At 34.7% G+C, this 19,290-nt stretch overlaps 1 protein-coding gene across 23 annotated transcripts in view; it reads right to left on the reverse strand.

The window, feature by feature from the left end:
- EYA4 (EYA transcriptional coactivator and phosphatase 4) overlaps positions 1-19,290 on the reverse strand; it is a 314,810-nt gene that overhangs the window by 64,267 nt on the left and 231,253 nt on the right. For 15 of the 23 annotated variants that reach the window (XM_013988217.2, XM_021087789.1, XM_021087721.1 and 12 more), the window contains 4 exons: positions 15,570-15,694; positions 14,165-14,233; positions 5,372-5,464; positions 1,014-1,080 (listed from right to left, as the gene is read on the reverse strand). In XM_013988217.2, coding sequence (XP_013843671.1) covers positions 1,014-1,080; positions 5,372-5,464; positions 14,165-14,233; positions 15,570-15,694 — 354 coding nt within the window. The remainder of the gene's footprint in view (positions 1-1,013; positions 1,081-5,371; positions 5,465-14,164; positions 14,234-15,569; positions 15,695-19,290) is intronic. The other 8 variants (XM_013988229.2, XM_013988235.2, XM_021087784.1 and 5 more) reach the window with 2 other exon arrangements.

Consider the following 19,290-nt stretch of genomic DNA (forward strand, 5'->3'; position numbering starts at 1 on the left):
TCTCACCTGTAAAAAAAAAAACAAAAAAAAAAAACAAAAACAAACCAAAAACCACCTTGGGTTTAGATATTATACCTAACGTCTCTTCCAGGTCTATAGTTCTTTCTTACCTCCAAAACAGAATTTCAATTGATATATAGATGAAGAAAGTGTAGCCCAAGACCAGTGAATCAGTATACTCTGAGCATATTTCCTGCCACCATGTGTGACCCAATGCTATGTAATGACTACAAACATCACTAAAAGTCCTACAAAGAATGGGAAGGCTTAAAAAAATTAAAAATTAAAAACGTAGGCAGTTTCCTGAAAGAAATGAAATGCCATTCCCTCACTATGCCACATCTTATAGAATGTTCCCCAAATTGATATCCAACAGCCAGCCTACATTTAAGGACAGACATGCTAGCTGCTGAGAAAAATAACTTTTAAATGTGCATGACTGGGAGTCCAAAATCTTGACACATCTGGCTGACTGCAGCCAAATTGAGATATACACCCAATATAGTTAAACGTGAAACTTCTACCACTGTCCTCAAAAAGTTGACTGGATTAGTTATAAAAACAAAAGTGCATATTTTTCAAAAGTATGTTTATTAGAACTTGAAATCCAATATAAACATTGTAATAATGGAACAAATTATGAAGTGTTAATGTTTGAATAAAATGTAATCTTTTAAGATTTTCTTTCAACTCGTCAGTATTTTTGAATTTCCATTTAAAATTTAGTGCATTCTGGTTTGAGCTTGATGCTTTCCTTGAAGTATATAAATATTCAGAGTTAAAGGAATTGTCTGGACAAATCTGAGTGTGTATTTCTAGATTTGTGAAGGCTACTTATCTATAGGTCTAATTTATCCAGTTAATCTATTCAACTATCTTCCTATTCAATTATCTATGACATTTATATGCAAAAATATATCCTGATTTAAAGTTGTTATATTGTATGAACATAATTAATCAAGATAACCCTGGAAAGTTATTCTAACAAATTTGAAAGACTACCGACCACTTACTTGGAAGGATACAGCTGTGGGGAATATTGATGTGCTGATCTGGGGCTGTAGCCACTACTTGTTATTACTGTAAGACACAAAAACCAGTGCAAAAAAGGTTGCTTCATAAATATACTTCACTAGAGTGTACAAATTAATTTAAAGAAATGACGTAAAGATAGGTTTCTAAAAATTCATTCATTTTCTAAACAGAAACAGATGCCTAAACATTTTCTTCTAATTAAACTGACTCACATTTGTTCTAGAGCATCACAAATCATTTTCCTTCATTATTCCTTCATTTTCTCAAATCAGTAGCTTGCTCTTATGGATTAATATGCTATGAATAAATATCTTTGATTATAGGTAATTAAGCTTTCATAATATAAAGGTAAATTTTTAAATTTGCAAACTTTGCAAATGTGATGACAAGATATTGCTCTTCCTCCATGTTTATTCTAATAGAAACATAACACAAATTAAGAAAAATGTGAGGTTCCAACTTTCATTTTCCGATTGTAAAACACTATCCCTTTTCTATTTTCTTTCATTTTACCCATCCAATGAGTAGATAAAAATGCAGAGTCCAAATAATTCTAGTAATGGTGGAATATACACCAAAAGCACGGGTGATAATGCAACATTAAAAAAAAAAATCATAATTGCCAGATGCAACAGCAACCATATTTACAAGTATACTTTGAACTATCAGAGACAGTACTTTCTTTGAGAAGAACTTAAAGGTGAAAGTCAGGTCCTATTAACATGTCAACCAAACATGCAGTCCCAAACTGGAATGTATCCAAAAGTTTGGAAGTTGCTCTTTCCTTTAACCATCTGCCTTGACTAAGACAGATGTATTGCAAATATACGGGCTCTAAAGTGTTAAGGCAGTCCCTTCAGAGCCGATCCATACTGGGCAAGCACACAGAGTGTCTTTATTAGGCCATCTGCTGTTCATTCACTTTTCAAAAAGATTAAAGTAGTACACAATGCAGCACTGGAATTAGTTTAGTCTAATCAATCATGGTTATACTTCAAAGTACTATGTCCTTTCTCAGTTGTTCATAATAATTCTGGAGCTCAACTTTTAGAATTGTAAAAGTGACAAATAGGTTTAGGTTGCTAACTATTTTATGAAACATGATATATTTCCATATCCAAATGCTATTAAGTACCCTTGTGATCTATTGCTTCATAAACACGTAGAATTTAATGTATTTAAAGTGCTATCTGGACTGTAAGCTCTCAGGATGGAGAGGATATCATAGTTTTCACAGTGCAGAGACTGTACTTTCAAGAATATTATTAATCGATTTTGAAAATCACAATATGACTAGAGGCATTATGTTTTAATTATGTTCAACACCAAAATTTAAGTGAATTTGCCATGTATATGTGAAAATACATTGACCAGTGGACCATTAATTTTCTACTTAATTATTAAAAACATGAAGGGTGTTTAAAACCTTCAAATCGACTCAATGAGAACAGGCCTTTTCTATCACACTATGGCCATTAAATATACTTTATAATAGCAACAACATATTCCTCAGGACATTCAGTCTGATTCATTAATTCACAATAGTGGATACTCTATTTAGCAGAAATAAATAAGGCTTAATTCAACTTTTTTTGTTTCTTATTTATAAAATCTCATTGTGGTCCATTCAAGACTTGAGCTATACGGATCAGACTCAAGATTGTGAAACACAAGGCTTTTCTAAAGAAACATCAAAGAACAAACAGAAACATTCAGCCTTTTTTGAATTAGCCAAAGAGCAAAATTATTTCAGGAAAAAAACATATATAGGAGCACAATTTTGAACACCTAGGATGCTTCTTCTCTCTAATGAATAAATCTAGATATCATTAGAATAACATACCCATAACAGTATAAAAAGGCTCAACATTTTAAAGTTCTTATGAATGTCTACATGCCCATTTGCTAAGTAAAATAAAAAAATCTTTGACTCAGAAAACTAAGAGTTTTGTATTAAACTCAGAGTGACACTTCTTAACTAAAATGTATACATTTTACTCTAATAAATCTGCAGATAATTGAAAGCAACAAGAAAACTGGATTAAAGTGAGCTGAGATTATGCTGATCAAAGTAAAGACTGTTCCTCCACAGAGCAGCTCAATCTCCAGTGTGATTTCTGGAATAACACATGCAAATTTAGGAGACCTTCCTTTTACTCCCCATTGTCATTTAATTAATCAAGAGTTGTTACACCAAGCACTCAACTCATGATATGCCATTATTTCTGCCTACAAAAATGAGCAAAATGCTTGTCTTCAAAATGTCCTGAAAATTACTACACATTTTTAAATGAATATTATCAGATTCTCATTGAGTGCTGTCAAGCAACATTGATGTTTTATTCTTATTGTTGTAACATCTTAGATCAGTGACTCTTAATGGGATGAGGTGGGGCTGTGTGGAAATTTTGCCAGCCAGGAAACACTTAAAATCTCTGGAGACATTTTTGGTTGTCGCATCTGAGGAAGGCTACTGTCAACTTGGGATAGATACAGGAGATGCTGCTGAACACCTCACAATGCAGAGGACATCTCTCCCACAATAAAAACGTAGCCCAGTTTTTAATAGTGGTGCTGTTGAGAATCCCTGGCCTACATCCCTCTGTCTGACTGAACTTGGCCCATGATGCTGGAAATGGTCTATACGGAGTTGCCCAATATAGTAGACACTTAGACAAAAACCACATGCAGCTATGAAACACTTGAAATATGACCATGACTAGATACAAAATTTTTGCTTTAATCAAATATTATTTAATTTAGACTTGAGTAGCTACATGTGGCCAGTGGCTATGTTGTGGACAGCACAGTCTTGGATAATTCTTAGAAGAAAACTGGGAAGTTATTTATAAATATAATTCCAGACAGCATGGCAGTTCACAGGTATTTCTTTTCCCATCTTTATATTTTCCACTGACGTATGAGAGAAAGGACTCTTGGACATTGTTCTAGATTCATTTATACCAGTGACCGCCTGTAAGGCTTTGACTGTATGGCCTTAACCATCTTTAATTTCTCTTGTGCTTTGGTGTTCTTTTCTATAAAATGGGTCACTAAAGATCTCTGAAATTCCTTCTGGAGCTGACATCCTATATTTTTTCATTCAGCTTTCATTAACTTGTGGTGTACTCTTTAAGCAGGTCAGGGATTACACAATTTAATTCCTATCCTTGAAAACTGCGTTCATATAGTTTACTGTGCAGAAAGTTTATAGTTATGATAAGCGGGTAATGCAAATGCTAGAATAAACTGATACTTATTTATCTCCTGAAAGGCAAGAAAATTGCTAGAAAGGATGTGAATTAGGACATATGCCATCTCTATACAAAGTGTATATATTACTATTCCTTTCTATTTGGAGCACTAATATTTATGTGAATACATGGCAGCTGCTTCCAGTGTGAACCAATGAAGTTGGATCATCTGTCTCCATGAAAATCAGATATACGCTATCATGACACTATAGTCCAGGATTTACCTCGACTCTTTTCACATGAGAAGCATAACCCACATCAAATCCTTGTCTATGAAAACATCGATAATTATAAAATATATTAGAGGAGAACAAGAGAACCAAGATTTAATTTTCACAAATACTTTTCTAGGTTTAACGGTCTTCTTTCTGCTACACGAGTGCCTCCTCAGGTTAAAAATAATCCTTTCACCAGATAATCAACCAAACAAAATATTGCAACTAAAAAAACTCTTTAAGTCAACTTAAGGCGTGTCCTTTGTGCCCACCTGGGAGTTATCAGGTATTTATATTTAAAAAGGACTGGTGTTTAAAGACGTGCTATTGTTCTCTTTGAAGCATTTTGAGTGCAGCAGTGCTCTTGGAGGCTGAGTTCTAATGCGACCAGCATGTGCTCTCCTGCAGCCCATTAACCTTTAATACTTGTCACTCAGCTGCTTCCACAGGAGGATTTTTTTTTTTTTTTCTTTTTAAACCCAGAGAGGAAACAAGGTTATTGAGAAGGACCCAAATGGATAGTTTTACATTTCGAATGTTGGAGAAAAGGCAGCGTTTATGTCATTTAAATGGGCAAGTGGAAGGAACAAAGTCAACGAGCACAACCTAATTATTAAATTTGATGCTCATTTCTAATAAGAAAGTCCGAGAATTGTTTTGCTGTCCACTGAAGATGCAGCAAAATGATTCCAGACGCTTCTAAAAATACTTGACTTTATGACCATGAGTTTTCCAAAAAGTGAATTTATTGCTAAATTTATAAACATCCAAATTCTAACAGCTCTGGTGTTGATGCTGCTTAGTCACTAGGAGGAGGATGTGGACCCCAAGGTGTACAGAACAACACACGAGCTTTTAAGGCTTTACCTGACCCAGTAAAAGTGTCAAGCGCTCCATCTCCAGTCGTGGTTGTGGTGTCACTGCTGTTCAAAGGCTCTGTTTTGACTGCTAGGAGAGACACTATGTAGAAGAATAAGTACATGTGAGTTTTGTTTCTATATTTATATCAAAGATGCTGACTGTTTGACTAGTGGTTTTTCTAGCTACCGTGGGCATGCAAGAGAAAAATCTGAAAAGTCGATGAGGAGAGTTTTGTTAATTTAGCTTCTAAATGGACATGCATTTATGGAGGATTTAATCTAAAAATCCTCTGCCTAAGCTGGTTCTCTCGAATCTGGCTTTTAAAGGCAGTCGACCTTAGAATGTGAAACTGCAGTACACATATGTGCATTTTAAACTCACCTACGCACGTAGTCAAAAGGCAGAAAAAAGGAACCATGGGTCAGTCTCTAGCACATTAATCCAAATCATAACGAAAAGATTTACTACTTATAATTTTATTCTTCCCAAGACATTAAAAAAAGAAAAGACTGCTTAAGAGGACAATGGAGGTATATACAAATACAGAAAGCATGGATATGTTCATGTGATGGGTAAAAATGAGACACTCAACAAATTTCTGCTCTACAAAAGACTAAAGAGCCATTAGGTGTCCGGCTTTTTATTTTAATGGTTTAACAATTTTTATCATGTCACAGAGACAGCACTGAATAAGAGATTTCTACAGCAGTAAGTGTATCTTGTGAAAACTCTTTAATATATTATTTCTTCTTTGAGGTGGTATGGATGCAAAATCCTCACTTGTCAATGGTGTAGCCATGTAGGTACACAGTATGGTCAGTGTTCGATGCAACAAGTTTGGCGGGGGGGGGGAGGTGAAAAAGCCTCTACCCATTTTGTCACACCATATTTTCTCTTTGTGGGCAAAGCGCTGCTACATGTATCATAGTAGCAAGGGAATAAACTAAGTTATTTTCTACTTAACACCTCTTATGTTTCTGCGTCATACATGGAGTGATACAGTTAAAAAACTCAGAAGCAAGCAGAAAAGTATAAAGGAGAAAGCTGAAGGCTAGCCAACCATGGACAAATAGGGCAGAAAGAATAGTAGGGTCAGAACATACACACCAACCAAGCAAGTCGGCAACATTACTCTGTTAGAAAAGCCATTCATGATATAGAAACATGCAGTAATGATTACGCTCCCTTTCCACACGAACAGAATTGGCTGGACCCTCCCTCAGTGAGCTCTGGGGTTAATTTAGTATCTGTGATTCAACCATGTTATGAAGATTGGCTGGAAGATTCAGAGTAGAAATGTAAAGGTTGGAAAGAGGAAATAAAGCCGCTTGGATTGCTCCTCCAGCAAAAGGAAAATTTAAGAGTGACAACAGCAGCAGTAACCTGAGGAGTCATGTCTAGTGATTTGCATAATGATAACTGATGATCAGCGGATACTACTTTTCAGTAGCAATACCTACAGGATTATAGCTGACCACTAATTATATTTACCACTACAAAATTATTTACTACTGCATACTTATTTATCAAGAGCTTCCTATGTGCCAGATTATTTACATGTAGCTAACCCCTGGAACAACCCTGATTGATGCAAACCACTACTATATCCATTTTATATACAAGGAAACTGAAGTTTAGGGTGGGGTGGGGTGGGGTGGGGAGCCTAGACAAGTTCTATTGCCAGAGATGACAGAACTAAGATTTGAACTGAGGTCTTTCACGCTAACATTCAAGATCTCTCCATCAAAAGAAGTTGTCTTCGTGTATGAAAACGGCTTATACTCAGGACTGATTCTTCACAAAGGCTCAGAGAGTGACAAGAAGGATTACCTTCTAGACAGAGTAATCAGGAACACTTTATTAAAGATGAAAACTGAAAAATATGGGAATAGCCTATTAAGGCATGTTTTCCATTTTATTTCCCCATGAACCATTTTAAAAGACAACAAGAAGTAGCAAGCCTGAAAGCAGATCATAAGAGCACACACTTCAAAGGTACTTAAATCCATTCCAGGTGCTGCTGCTGTGCTTCATAAGATATTAACTTATTTATTCCTCACAACAATCATACAAAGTGAATAATAGCATCATTTTCATTTTTCAGAAGCACAGAGAGATTTAATAACTTGCTTATAGTCACATGGCTATTAAGAGCTAGAATTTGAGACCAGGTGGTTGGTACATTTCCAAAAATCTAAACTCTAAAACATGCTGCCTCAGAGGCAGCACTAACTAGCCACGAATTCCTTTCATCTGTATAGAGATGATCCAGAGGAGGATTTAGAAAGGTATAAAAGCTACTCTCCATGATGCAATGTCCACATTTCACTGCTGACCTATGACAGAAAGGAAGCATGCAAACCCTCCAGCAAAAACTAAGGAAAGAGACAGTTTCTCAGAACTTCCAGCTTCTAATGGTGGCTAAATTCCTATTTAAACATTTCTAAATCTATTTAAAAAGTTGTGAAATAGATTTATTAATACCAATGGTAATATACATTTCACTTGTGAATTTGGGAGAGGGACTGGAATGTCTAAATAACTAGTCTGGAAATGAGGTATGAGGATTAGTTTTGTTGCTTTGGATGCCAGTTTTAAGATTTGATTTCAAAAATGTAGTATTGATGTTGATTATAATCTCCTCAATTTGAAAGTTTCAGGTGGTCAAAAGGAAAAGGAAGAAAATCAAGAGAGAGAGTTTGTGGTTGCATTCATTTTCCTGGAAACATCTCTCGTCAACATTTTAAAGGTCTGCTTGTAGTCAAAGACAGACAAAGTTCATTTAACTGAGAAAATGTACCCCTTGAAGGTACACAAAGAGAGCATATATACCAAGATGTGCTCAGTGGATTAAAATGCATGCATTTAAAAGTAATAATTAAATGGCTGCTAACATTTTGGGGCAAATGGTGCACATTAATTCAACTTATTTTTCATATGCAGGTAAGAATGGAATAATAGGGAAAAGGTGGGGAGAGCGATGGGAACTCCTGGTGGCCCAGAGATTAAAGATTTTATGCACTGTCACTGCCATGTCTCGGTTGGTTAGATCCCCAGTCTGGGAACTTCTACGTGCCATGGGTGTGGCCAAAAAAAGAAACAAGGAAAAGAGAGGAAATTAATTACACTGCTACAGAAAATCACTTATGTTCATAGGAAGAGAGTAACAGCAAACATCTCTTGAGCTCCAAGTAAGATGCTAAATTACTTTTATTTGATTTTTATAGAAAAAGAAATATCCAGTAATAATTCTTTTTAAGATTAGGAAATGCAGTAGTAGACATGCCTTATATGATTAGCTGATTTATTAAAAAATGTTTAAATACAAAGAGTGCCTTAATATTTACAAAAAAAGGTAATATAAAGTAAACATGATCATTATAAAGTTTGAAAAATGAAAGTAATTTTCACTAAAGGTTTGAATATATTTGATTTGTGTTCCATTTTCTTTTGTCTTGCTTTTTGTTTCCACACTTTAAATAAGATATACCATATACTTTTCTAGTGGCAAGAAACTTTTTTTTTTTTTTCATTTAACATGTTCATGGCTCTACCGGAAAGAGGTTCACCAATAAAACGAATCTAGTTTTATGCATCTGTTTTCTAAAACTTATACAAATTCTCATTCCAAAAGACTATGAGTGTATATTCACTGTCTCGCTCAAATGTATTTTTTTTTTACTGTATTTTATTTTTCCTAAATTAGGACTGAAGTTAAACAGGGTTTTTAACTCATTTTCAGGATAGTGTCTAATATCATTACATGCTATAAAATGGAAAGAATAACCTATAGGAGAAAAGCATCCTCTTTTTCAACAAAATTCAAACTTACAAAATAAAAATTTTTATTTCAGAAGCAGCAATCATATTTCGAGGTCTTGGGTTAGACAATGTTGTTGCTTTTATTTTTCTATATGCTAAAAAATAAATGATTTAAAATTCATTTCCTAAATGCTGGGATGAAAAAACTATCCATGTATATACAGCGATTTGTACAGAACTATTACTTCAAGAAATAATTGTTTTTAGGCCCTCCTGCACACTAGTTATCCACTTGCAACCTAGATTTTTTTTTTTTTCCTGTTTTGACCACCCGGCTGTATGTGGAGTTCCAAGGTCAGAGATCAGATTTGAGCTGCAGTTGCAACCTATGCCGCAGCTATGGCCAGACCAGATCCTTAACCCACTGTGCAGGGCCAGGGATGGGATCTGCATCCCAGCACTCTAGAGTTGCCTCTGATCCCGTTGTGCCACAGAGGGAACTCCTTAGATGTTTTTTATAAGCCAAATAGTCAATGTAATTTTATTATATTGATATGAGATTTTATTTTTAATCTTTAAAAATAGTTAATATCTAATTCAAGATTTAAAAATAGTTAATACCTAATTCAAAATAGTTAATATCTTTAAAAATAGTTAATATCTAATTCAAGATTTAAAAATAGTTAATATCTAATTCAAAATAGTTAATATCTAATTCAAGATTTATGTGATTACTTTCATGTGTCATCTATGGCTACTAAATCACTGATTTTCTCTCTTCACATCCCAACCTTCATCCATATTATCATATTTTCAGAGTAAATGTAATCATTTCCCATAAGCTTCTCTTTAGAACTCAAGTACACCTTTCACTAAGTTAATTGCTTTGGGAGAAAATCTGTACTATCATAACTCAACGTTCATGGTCATTTACTGCAATATTAGGCTTAACTCTTGAAACAGAGGTAACCCAAGTAATTTATGTTTTACATTTCATCTTCAGAAATCTGTGTTTAAACTGGTGTCCACTTAAGAGACTACATATGTAATCCCAAATACACTCCTTCCTGAACCACAAAATCTAACACAGCCATCTCTAAGAGCTTAGGTTCCTCAAAGAACTTCAGGAGGAAGAAGATCAGGAAGGATACAATTTATAACACTACAGGGGAGAAGAAGGTACTGCCTACCAGTTTTAATAAGTGGTACAGCCTATGATTTATGTTTTCCTAAATCACTTTTTTTCTCTCAGAAACCTATGAGCACTGAGTGTCTTTCATTCCTAAATTTCCATAAAGCATTTAGTTTTGCAAAATAAGCTGATGACACTTCTAATGTATGGCTTTCATTCAAAAAAAAAAAAAAAAAAAAAAACCTGAAAAGAGTAGAGCCACAATAGTAGGTGGCTTTGCTGCAGACACACATAATATTCAGAAACAAATTCATCCCATGTGAGTCCATCATCTACATACTGAAAAATGCTGAGAGATTCTTTTCTATGATATATAGATTTCAAATACAGAAAAACATCATAAACGCCATCAGAATGTCTGATCTTGGTTCCCGCAATCTTCTCTTTGAAGTATTTTCTTAATCTCCATGTAGAATCAAATACTCCCTCCCTCTGCTGTGCACCCACCTTGAACACATTATGCACTCATTATTTTCTTTTCTGTTTCCCTCTGCTAGACTTTTGGTCCCTTGATAGCCAGTATCATGTTCTATAGGTCACTGGGTTCCCATTTCCTAGCACAGAGCCTGGCATATAACAGGAACTTGATACATTTTAAGTGAGAAAGTGAAAATTCACTTTTCAACCCTATCCTAAGCACTTCCAATAAATCTAAGTATTTTTGTATATAAAGTACAGCGAATCATGTATCTAGATACCATAAAGCAAGTTAGACTCTTTCCTATATCTGGAAATAAGTTTTCACATGATTGGCATGCATTTACATGTATGTATATGCATGTACATGAAGTAAGTATGCACGAAGGAGCATACACGAATCTACATCAGGTAGGCAAACTATATCTCAAGTGCCAAATCTATTCCATGGCCTGGTTTTGTATAGCTCATGAGCAAAGAATGACTGACATTTTCAAACACTTTGAAAAGTATCAAAGAAGAATAATTTATGACATGAAAATTTTAGGAAATTCAAATTTCAGTGCTCATGGATAGAACTTTATTTGATTACGGTCAAGCTCATTTGTTTACCTATTGTCTATGGCTGCTTTTGTGCAATGAAAGCAGAGCTAAATAGTTACAACAGAGGCCATAAGGCCTGTGAAGCTGAAAATATTTAGTACTAACCCTTTACATAAAAAGTTTGCTGACCACTGATCTACATGCTAAGGTACGAGTGTATTTATTCTATTTTTACTGACAGTCTTATGTTTGAACAATTTTATAAGTGAGAAAAATTTGAAAGGAAAAATCTCGATTCCAACATAAATCTGTAGATGTAATTATATAATTAAAATTAAGATGAAACATTTTAAAGTATTTTAAGGAATAATGTAGTATATTTAAACATCACCAAGATAGTATGGTAGGGTATTAAGGTGATGTTATTAACTCACTTATAGTATAAAAACTATTATCTTTTTGAAAAATCTCAAAGTTACCCAAAAGATCTTGAGGAGCCACTAAATTAGCTTTTGCCTTTTGTTTTATTATAATACTTTTACAAAGAGATCCAGTTCCAACAATAAAACCCAGGATTATAAATAAAAGCGTTTACTCTCAATGGGGAACATGGTGCAGAAAATACTTAGTTGGTGGCATAAACAGTCATTACAACTCATTAAATAAATCATATCATTATGCCACTGAGACTGTATCATTAATAATCAACATACACTTAATATTTTGTTACTAAAAGTTTGCCTCTGTGGTCAGTTTGCATGTTCTAAATGCAGAAGAATTTAGCATCCAACTGAACACTGGAGAATCTTTTAACACACTGCATTTTTTATTTTCCTTAAAAAATGATTGCTTAATTATTGTTGAATTATTAATTAAGGAGAAGGAAATATACTGGTTTACATTGCCAAGAAATTTCCATACACTATATATTTAAAACAAAAGCATTGCCAGTGCCTTTTCAATCCTGGAATGGAGTGGCTCCACAGCAGTGCTACGAGGTTTCGTTTTAATTTTTTAATTTTGACAGCATATTAACTTTTGGCTCAGGAGAAAGTTTATCTATATTATATATAGATAATATATGAATGTAGTTATTATCCTCCTTTTATAGAAAGGAATTAAAGCTCAGAGAGAAGTTAAGTAACTTGTTCAAAATGAGACAGCTAGTAAAACGGAGTGCCAAGTTTCAGATCCTTGGTCCTCCGGACACAGAAGTCCTTACTTTTCCCACATGGTCATGCAATTTGTTTAACATTAACACTAAAAACATGATGTTTAACACTTAGAAAAGTGCTTTTGTTTGCAATTAGATGTAAATTACTAAATATGGACTGTATATCTTTCCTATTGTAAAGTTGCCTGTGCTAAATTAATACTTTAGAACAGAACAGTCAGCGAGCTAAAAATATGTTTTACGTCTTCAATGTTTTTTTAAAAAACCAGAATTAGAATATTTTTGACAAGTGTAATTACATGAAATTTAAATTTCAGGATCCATAAATCAAGTGTTATTAGAACCTGACCACTCTTATTCATTTGTGTATTGCCTGTGGCTGCTTTTGAATAGCAATGACAGGGTTGCATAAATAAGACAGAGACTGCATAGTCTACAAAGCCTAAAATACTTCCTGTCTGGTTCTTTATGGAAGAACACCCTTGAGTTGGGATTAAGAGGAATGAAGTTCTGATAAATTTTTTTAAAATGTGGAAAAGTATATTTTAAGTGCAAAATTGCAAAAAAAAAAAAAAAAAAGGAAACCAAAAGTATAACAATTTTTAAAATGGGCATAATGGATTACTCTTCATTCACTAATTTTTTTTTTTTTTTGTCTTTTTAGGTCTGCACCTGCGGCATATGGAGGTCCCTAGGCTAGGGGGTCTAATCGGAGCTGCAGCCACTGGCCTACACCAGAGCTGCAGCAACGCGGGATCCGAGCCGCGTCTGCAACCTACACCACAGCTCACGGCAGCACCAGATCCTTAACCCACTGATCGAGGCCAGGGATCGAACCCGAAACCTCATGGCTCCTAGTAGGATTCGTTTCCACTGCACCACGACAGGAACTCCCTTCATTCACTAATTATATTTTCTAATTTAAATATAGCAAGGTCTAGCCAAACTGTGTCTGTTCTAATTGCTTGCTTGAGATGCACATTCTAACAGGTTCTGAGCTCTTCTTTTCAACCCTAGAATTGAGTGGTTCCACAGTAGTGTTACATGGTTTTGTTTTAATTTTTTAAATTTTGACAGCATATTAACCTTTGGTTCAGGAGAAACTTTATCTATATTATATATAGATAATATGTGAATGTAGTTAATATCTATAGTTCAAAACATTTTAAGATAATTTATCATTTTAAATGTACAGCTTTGATCACAATATATTTTTTAATTATAGGCCTTTAAATATTAATATTACTTTAGATATTTTAATTAGAATATGTATTCAAGTCTATACAATAGGAAATATCTTTTGCCACGTTATGAATTTAATTTAATTTATGAAATTCGATAGGTCACAGAGGTTGAGTTTGTATGTCGGCGCAATCTGCTCAACTGCTCTAATGGATGTGACAGTTGTGCTGAATTACTACCCAATAAATTGATAAGATGTTAGAACAATCAGAGAGGCCCCCATTTGTGCCACATAATGAAAAAAATCCAAGAAAAGAACACAACGGACCAAAGATTCGAATACTAGTTGATAAGAAAAACAGCCAACTGTCATCAATAAACAACTAAAAGACATGTTCATGTTTCTGTTTTTGTTTTTACAAGTACTGAACACAGAAAAGGGAGTGCAAACAGAAGTAGCCACAGAAAGCAAACCAGAAGGGCAAATCCACACACCCAAACACATGCAGTGTACCACCATCTCTCATACTTGTTGCGGAGGAGGGAGTGTTGCAACTCAGCAACCAGTCTGCAGTGTTTAAAACAGTCATGTTGTCCCCTGAGAACAGGAACAGCATAAGGGTTCATTGTCTGAGTGCCTGCTCAGTGGGCGAGACTAGTCTTCGATACTTGTACTGAGTTCTGACCCTTTTGCCAAAATTATAACTGCATGGTACGACATTACATTTTAGTTTATCAGGTCTGTTTTAGTTTAGTTAAATATATATACATGATGATTAGTGACCTTCGAGGTCTGATTTTAGAATGCATGGGGTTTTAAAAAATCTTATTATTTGCATCCAAGTTAAGGTTTAAATAGAAATAGTCTTACTCCACAAGTCATCACTAAACACTCTTATAGATTTGCAATCCTATAATTAATTAGCTGAAATTATAGATGCATGTTTAGAGACAAGTAAACACTATAAACAGGGAAATGTTAATTTACAAAGGGTTTTATGTAAAACATTATTAAATACAGGCAAGTTGCAGTCCACACAACTTTACAAAGAAAATTTTATATTTCAGTTATTCTAAAGTAAGTGGAAAGAGGTGTATCAATTTCATAAATATTTATTGAAAATTGAAAAGAAAATATGATGTGGCAAATCCTGATATTTAATAATACGAATAGCTTATAAATTAAAACAATTTTCAAATAATTTTCCACTCACCGACAAAAACAACTAAATCTACAAAACTTCAAAATGATTGTAATTTAAAAAGCAGCTTTGTATATAAACATATTCTGATGCAAAAATCAGACTATATCTTCTGACAGGTTGAATGCATTTTCGAAAAACAAAAAGGGCAGAATATTTGAAATAGTTATTATTGTTGCCATATGTTGTAGCATAATTATGGGTTAATCAAGTAAGCAGGTATTTGCAGAAGAAATGCAATTCCTATTTTAAAACAGGTTAGGTATTTCTCTCTTTGAAAAGAAAATGCAGCAGATATGGACATTTTTCTATCCCCAAAAACATTTTAAAGCAAAACTATTTTTAAGAGAAATTTGGGGCAGCCTTTCTCTTACAATTCAAAATAAAACCAAAAACTAGTATAGTTTTTCTTTTTCTTCTTTTTTTTGGGAAGGTCGGAGTATAAATCCATTGGCCACATTTTCTCTGTTTTAAAAAAATATTTACAAGGGCAAATATAAAAAGAAAGCCTTGCTAAAGGCCTCTAAAATGTTGCTCAGGGGCTATCTATTCTTTCTCAATGTTTCCAGTTATAGAGGAGGAGCAAAAATGTCAAGAACATCAACAGAACAATAAATAATACTGATTATGTTATTGCTGATGAGGTATTTGTTTACTAGCAGGTCCCTAACATGTGAAATGACAACGAGCACTGAAATGTGATTCTGGGTATCTTCAGGGCTCTACACTCACCTCCTGTCCCATTTGTGGTGACCGATGTGCTGCTGAGATTAGCTTTCTCCAGTTTGGAGCTACCGGGCGTATCACCACCTCCAACAAGAGGATGAGGACTTGCTAGGTCCTGCATTTCCATAGACCTGTTAGAGCAGCAAGCAACAGAGAGAAGGCTGAAGTGTCAGCAATGATTTCTTAATAAACTGCGCATCTCATTCTACTGAGCGTGCGTGTGATCTCACAATAAGAGGAGCTGAAACCAACAGCTAAGACTTTTTGGGTAACCAGGGAAAAGCGCCAGTCCATTAAAAATGAATTAAAAAACAAACGAATAAATAAATAAAGCTTCCATAGCAGTTAAGCTTCCTAATTTGCTTGTCTTTTGTAATAACCACACAAAGCCTCAGGTCTACAGGAAGGCATGAAGAGTGACAGAAAGGTACATTTACAGGTAAATACAAAAGACAATCTTATTTATTCTTCACTCGTGAAAGAGAGCCAACTGTGCAATTTATAATATGGTAGCGAAGTAAAATATATGACAAACAGCAAAAATAATAGTTGCCAGGGCTGAGATTGGGGGAAAGACGAATAGGCAGAGCACAGAGAATTTTTAGAACAGTGAAAATACTCTGTATGATATTGTCATGAAAGATATATGCCGTTATATATTTGTCCAAACCCACAGAAAGTACACCACCAAGAGCCAACACTAAACTATGGATCTGGTATTTCAGTGTGTCAGTGCAGGTTCATCCTTGGCAATAAGTGCATCATTCACATGCTGATGCTGATAATGGGGGAGGTGATGCAGGTGGGGGTTGCAGGGTAGATGGAAAATCTCTGAACCCACCTCTCAATCATGTTGTAAAGGCTAAACTGCTCTAAAAAGAAAAGCCTTCGAAAAAATCAAGTCAAAAATTGGTGCTATGCACATTAAGCAGTAGATAGTGAGAAAATTTATATCTTTAAATGGTTATATGAGAAAAAAAGAAGGATTTAAAATCTGTGGTCTAAGTTTCCACCTTAAGAAACTAGTGAAAGAAAAGCAACTGAACCCAAAGTTTGTAGAAAGAAGGAAACAGTAAAAAGAAATCACTGAAACAGAAAAATCTATGAACAATAAAGATAATTTACAAATCCAGAAGATTACCGTTAGAAATACTAAAGACATTAAAAAGGATAATAAGGGAATATTATAATATTATGCCAAATAACACAATGATTTAGATAACATCAGGCTTTCTTGAAAGACAAACTATAAAAAGTTCTAATACCTTTTAAAAATTGTTCTATACCTAAAAATCATTAAAAAATTGTCTTATACCAATTAAAGAAATTGAATTTATAATTAAACATTTAAACTCCATGGTCATATGTTTCATTAGTGAACACTAATAAACAAAATAACAGCAATCTTTTATAAATTCTCTTAGAAAAAATAGGAAGTAACATTTTTTCATTCCATTGTAACAGACCAGAATTACCCTGATCCAAAACCTGCCGAAGGCAAATTCAAGAAAAAAAAAAAATTACAGGTCTATGTTTCTCATAAATATAGATGAAACATGTTTTAAAAATAGTCAGTCTTGGAGTTCCCGTTGCAGTTCAGTGGAAACGAATCTAACTAGCATCCATGAGGACGCAGGTTCAATCCCTGGCCTCGCTCAGTGGGTTAAGTATCTGGCATTGCCATGAGCTGTGGTGTAGGTGTAGGTGGAAGACATGGCTTGGATCCCGTGTTGAAGTGGCTTTGGCGTAGGCAACCGGCTACAGCTCTAATTCAACCTCTAGCCTGGGAACTTCCATATGCCAAGGGTGAGGCCCTAGAAAATACACACACACACACACACACACAAAATCAGTAAATGTGAAACTGGGCTAATATAAATGATCTGAATTGATGCAGAGAGACAAAATATTGGGGAAAAATACTGAATCAAGTATTTGTAACCTGTAGAAGAAGGCAAGAAAGGGAATGAGACAGAATAATGGCCACATTTTTCCCAAATTTAATGAAAAATATCAACCCATAGAGACTTGAAACACAATAAGTGAGAAAAAGAAAACCAAATGTTTGGCATATTAAATTCAAATTCTTAAGATAAAGAGAAAGCTTTATGCCAACCAGGTAAAAAAGACACACCGAGGGGAATGGTAGAAACCCCACAAAGAATTATTGGTAGACTGCTCCTGATAATGGGTTTAATTATAGTAAACAATGAATGTTATGATTTGACTATTTTCTACTGGGCCCACCCAACATAAAGATTTTTAATTAAAAGAATGGATGAGTATGTAAGTATGACGGATTCACTTTGTTGTATAGCAGAAATTATCACAGCATCGTAAATCAACTGTATTTCAATAAAACTTTTTTAAAATGAAAAAAATCAAAGTGGAAGTAAAAACCAATATTTTTAATTGAACTGAACAAACAAATAATGATTGCTTATCACATGCAAAGCATTGTCACAGGTGTTGGGATTGCTGAGTGACGAAACGTATCCTCAAGAAATTAATGATCCAAATGAGAAAGCAGATCCCATGCATAGAAAACTAAAGTACCTTAAGTGGGAGTTCCCATCATGGCTCAGCAGTTAATGAATCTGACTAGCAACCATGAGGACGCAGGTTCCGATCCCTGGCCTTGCTCAGTGGGTTAAGGAGCCGGCATTGCCATGAGCTGCGGTGTGGGTCGTAGACTCAGCTGGGGTCCTGAATTGTTGTCTATGGCGTAGGCCAGCAGCTACAGCTCCGATTGGACCGCTGGCCTGGGAACCTCCATATGCCACCAGTGTGGCCCTAAAAAGCAAATAAAGTAAAATAAAATAAAATAAAATAAAGTACATTAAGTGCCTACTAAGTGGAACAGGCAAAAATGAGTGTGAACTCAAGGAGTCTAGAAAATCTTCTCAGAAATTATTTGCTGGGGTTTTTAAAAAATGTATTAAGTTATAGTTGATTTACAATGTTCTGTTTCAATGAATTCAAAGGAGTCCTTGGGGAGGCACCTGATCATTGGTATTACTGAAGCTGCAAGGGGGTGTAGGGGCTCACAGCCAATGCGAATCACATGGAAGATGAGGAAGTGAGGAAAATCAGTCGGGGATGAAAGGATGGAGCCCAGACCACAGAGAGGAGCGGGAACATGTTGCTCTAGCACAACAAAACAAGTATAGCCTTTACATCTTACATTCCAGTTTCTGGGTAATCAAAATGCAATTATCTGAATCTTTATAGTAAGTCCACTTTGACTGAATTCACTTTAGTGGGTTGCTATTTCTTACAATTAATAGAACCTTCAGAAAACAGTCATGTGTTATTGCTACAAACTATATAGCAGGAATCATCCTGTGCTTTCTTCTGTATGTTAAACTTCAGATTCTTTTCAAGTCTAGTTTATAAGAATCTAATGTATATGATATAAACTTTACCTTAGAGTTCAATAGCAGAAAATGATGAACGGATACCTGTTTTTACTGAGTACATATTCTACGACACAGCCTACGCTTGGTACTTGTCCTTTAATTTTTACAATAACACATATGTACATTACTTCACATATTTTATAGATGAAGAAACTGGGGCTCAAAGAAGATACACAGCATGCCCAAGACCATGTAGGCAGAAAGTATCAGCACCAGAATTTGAATTTAAGCCTATTTGATGCCAGAGCCCAGGTTCTATCACATATTGTATGTTCCCATTTTTAAAAGAGATGTTAATTCTTCCACAC

This window comes from Sus scrofa, chromosome 1 (genome assembly GCF_000003025.6).
Source record: "Sus scrofa isolate TJ Tabasco breed Duroc chromosome 1, Sscrofa11.1, whole genome shotgun sequence".
Taxonomy (NCBI): domain Eukaryota; kingdom Metazoa; phylum Chordata; class Mammalia; order Artiodactyla; family Suidae; genus Sus; species Sus scrofa.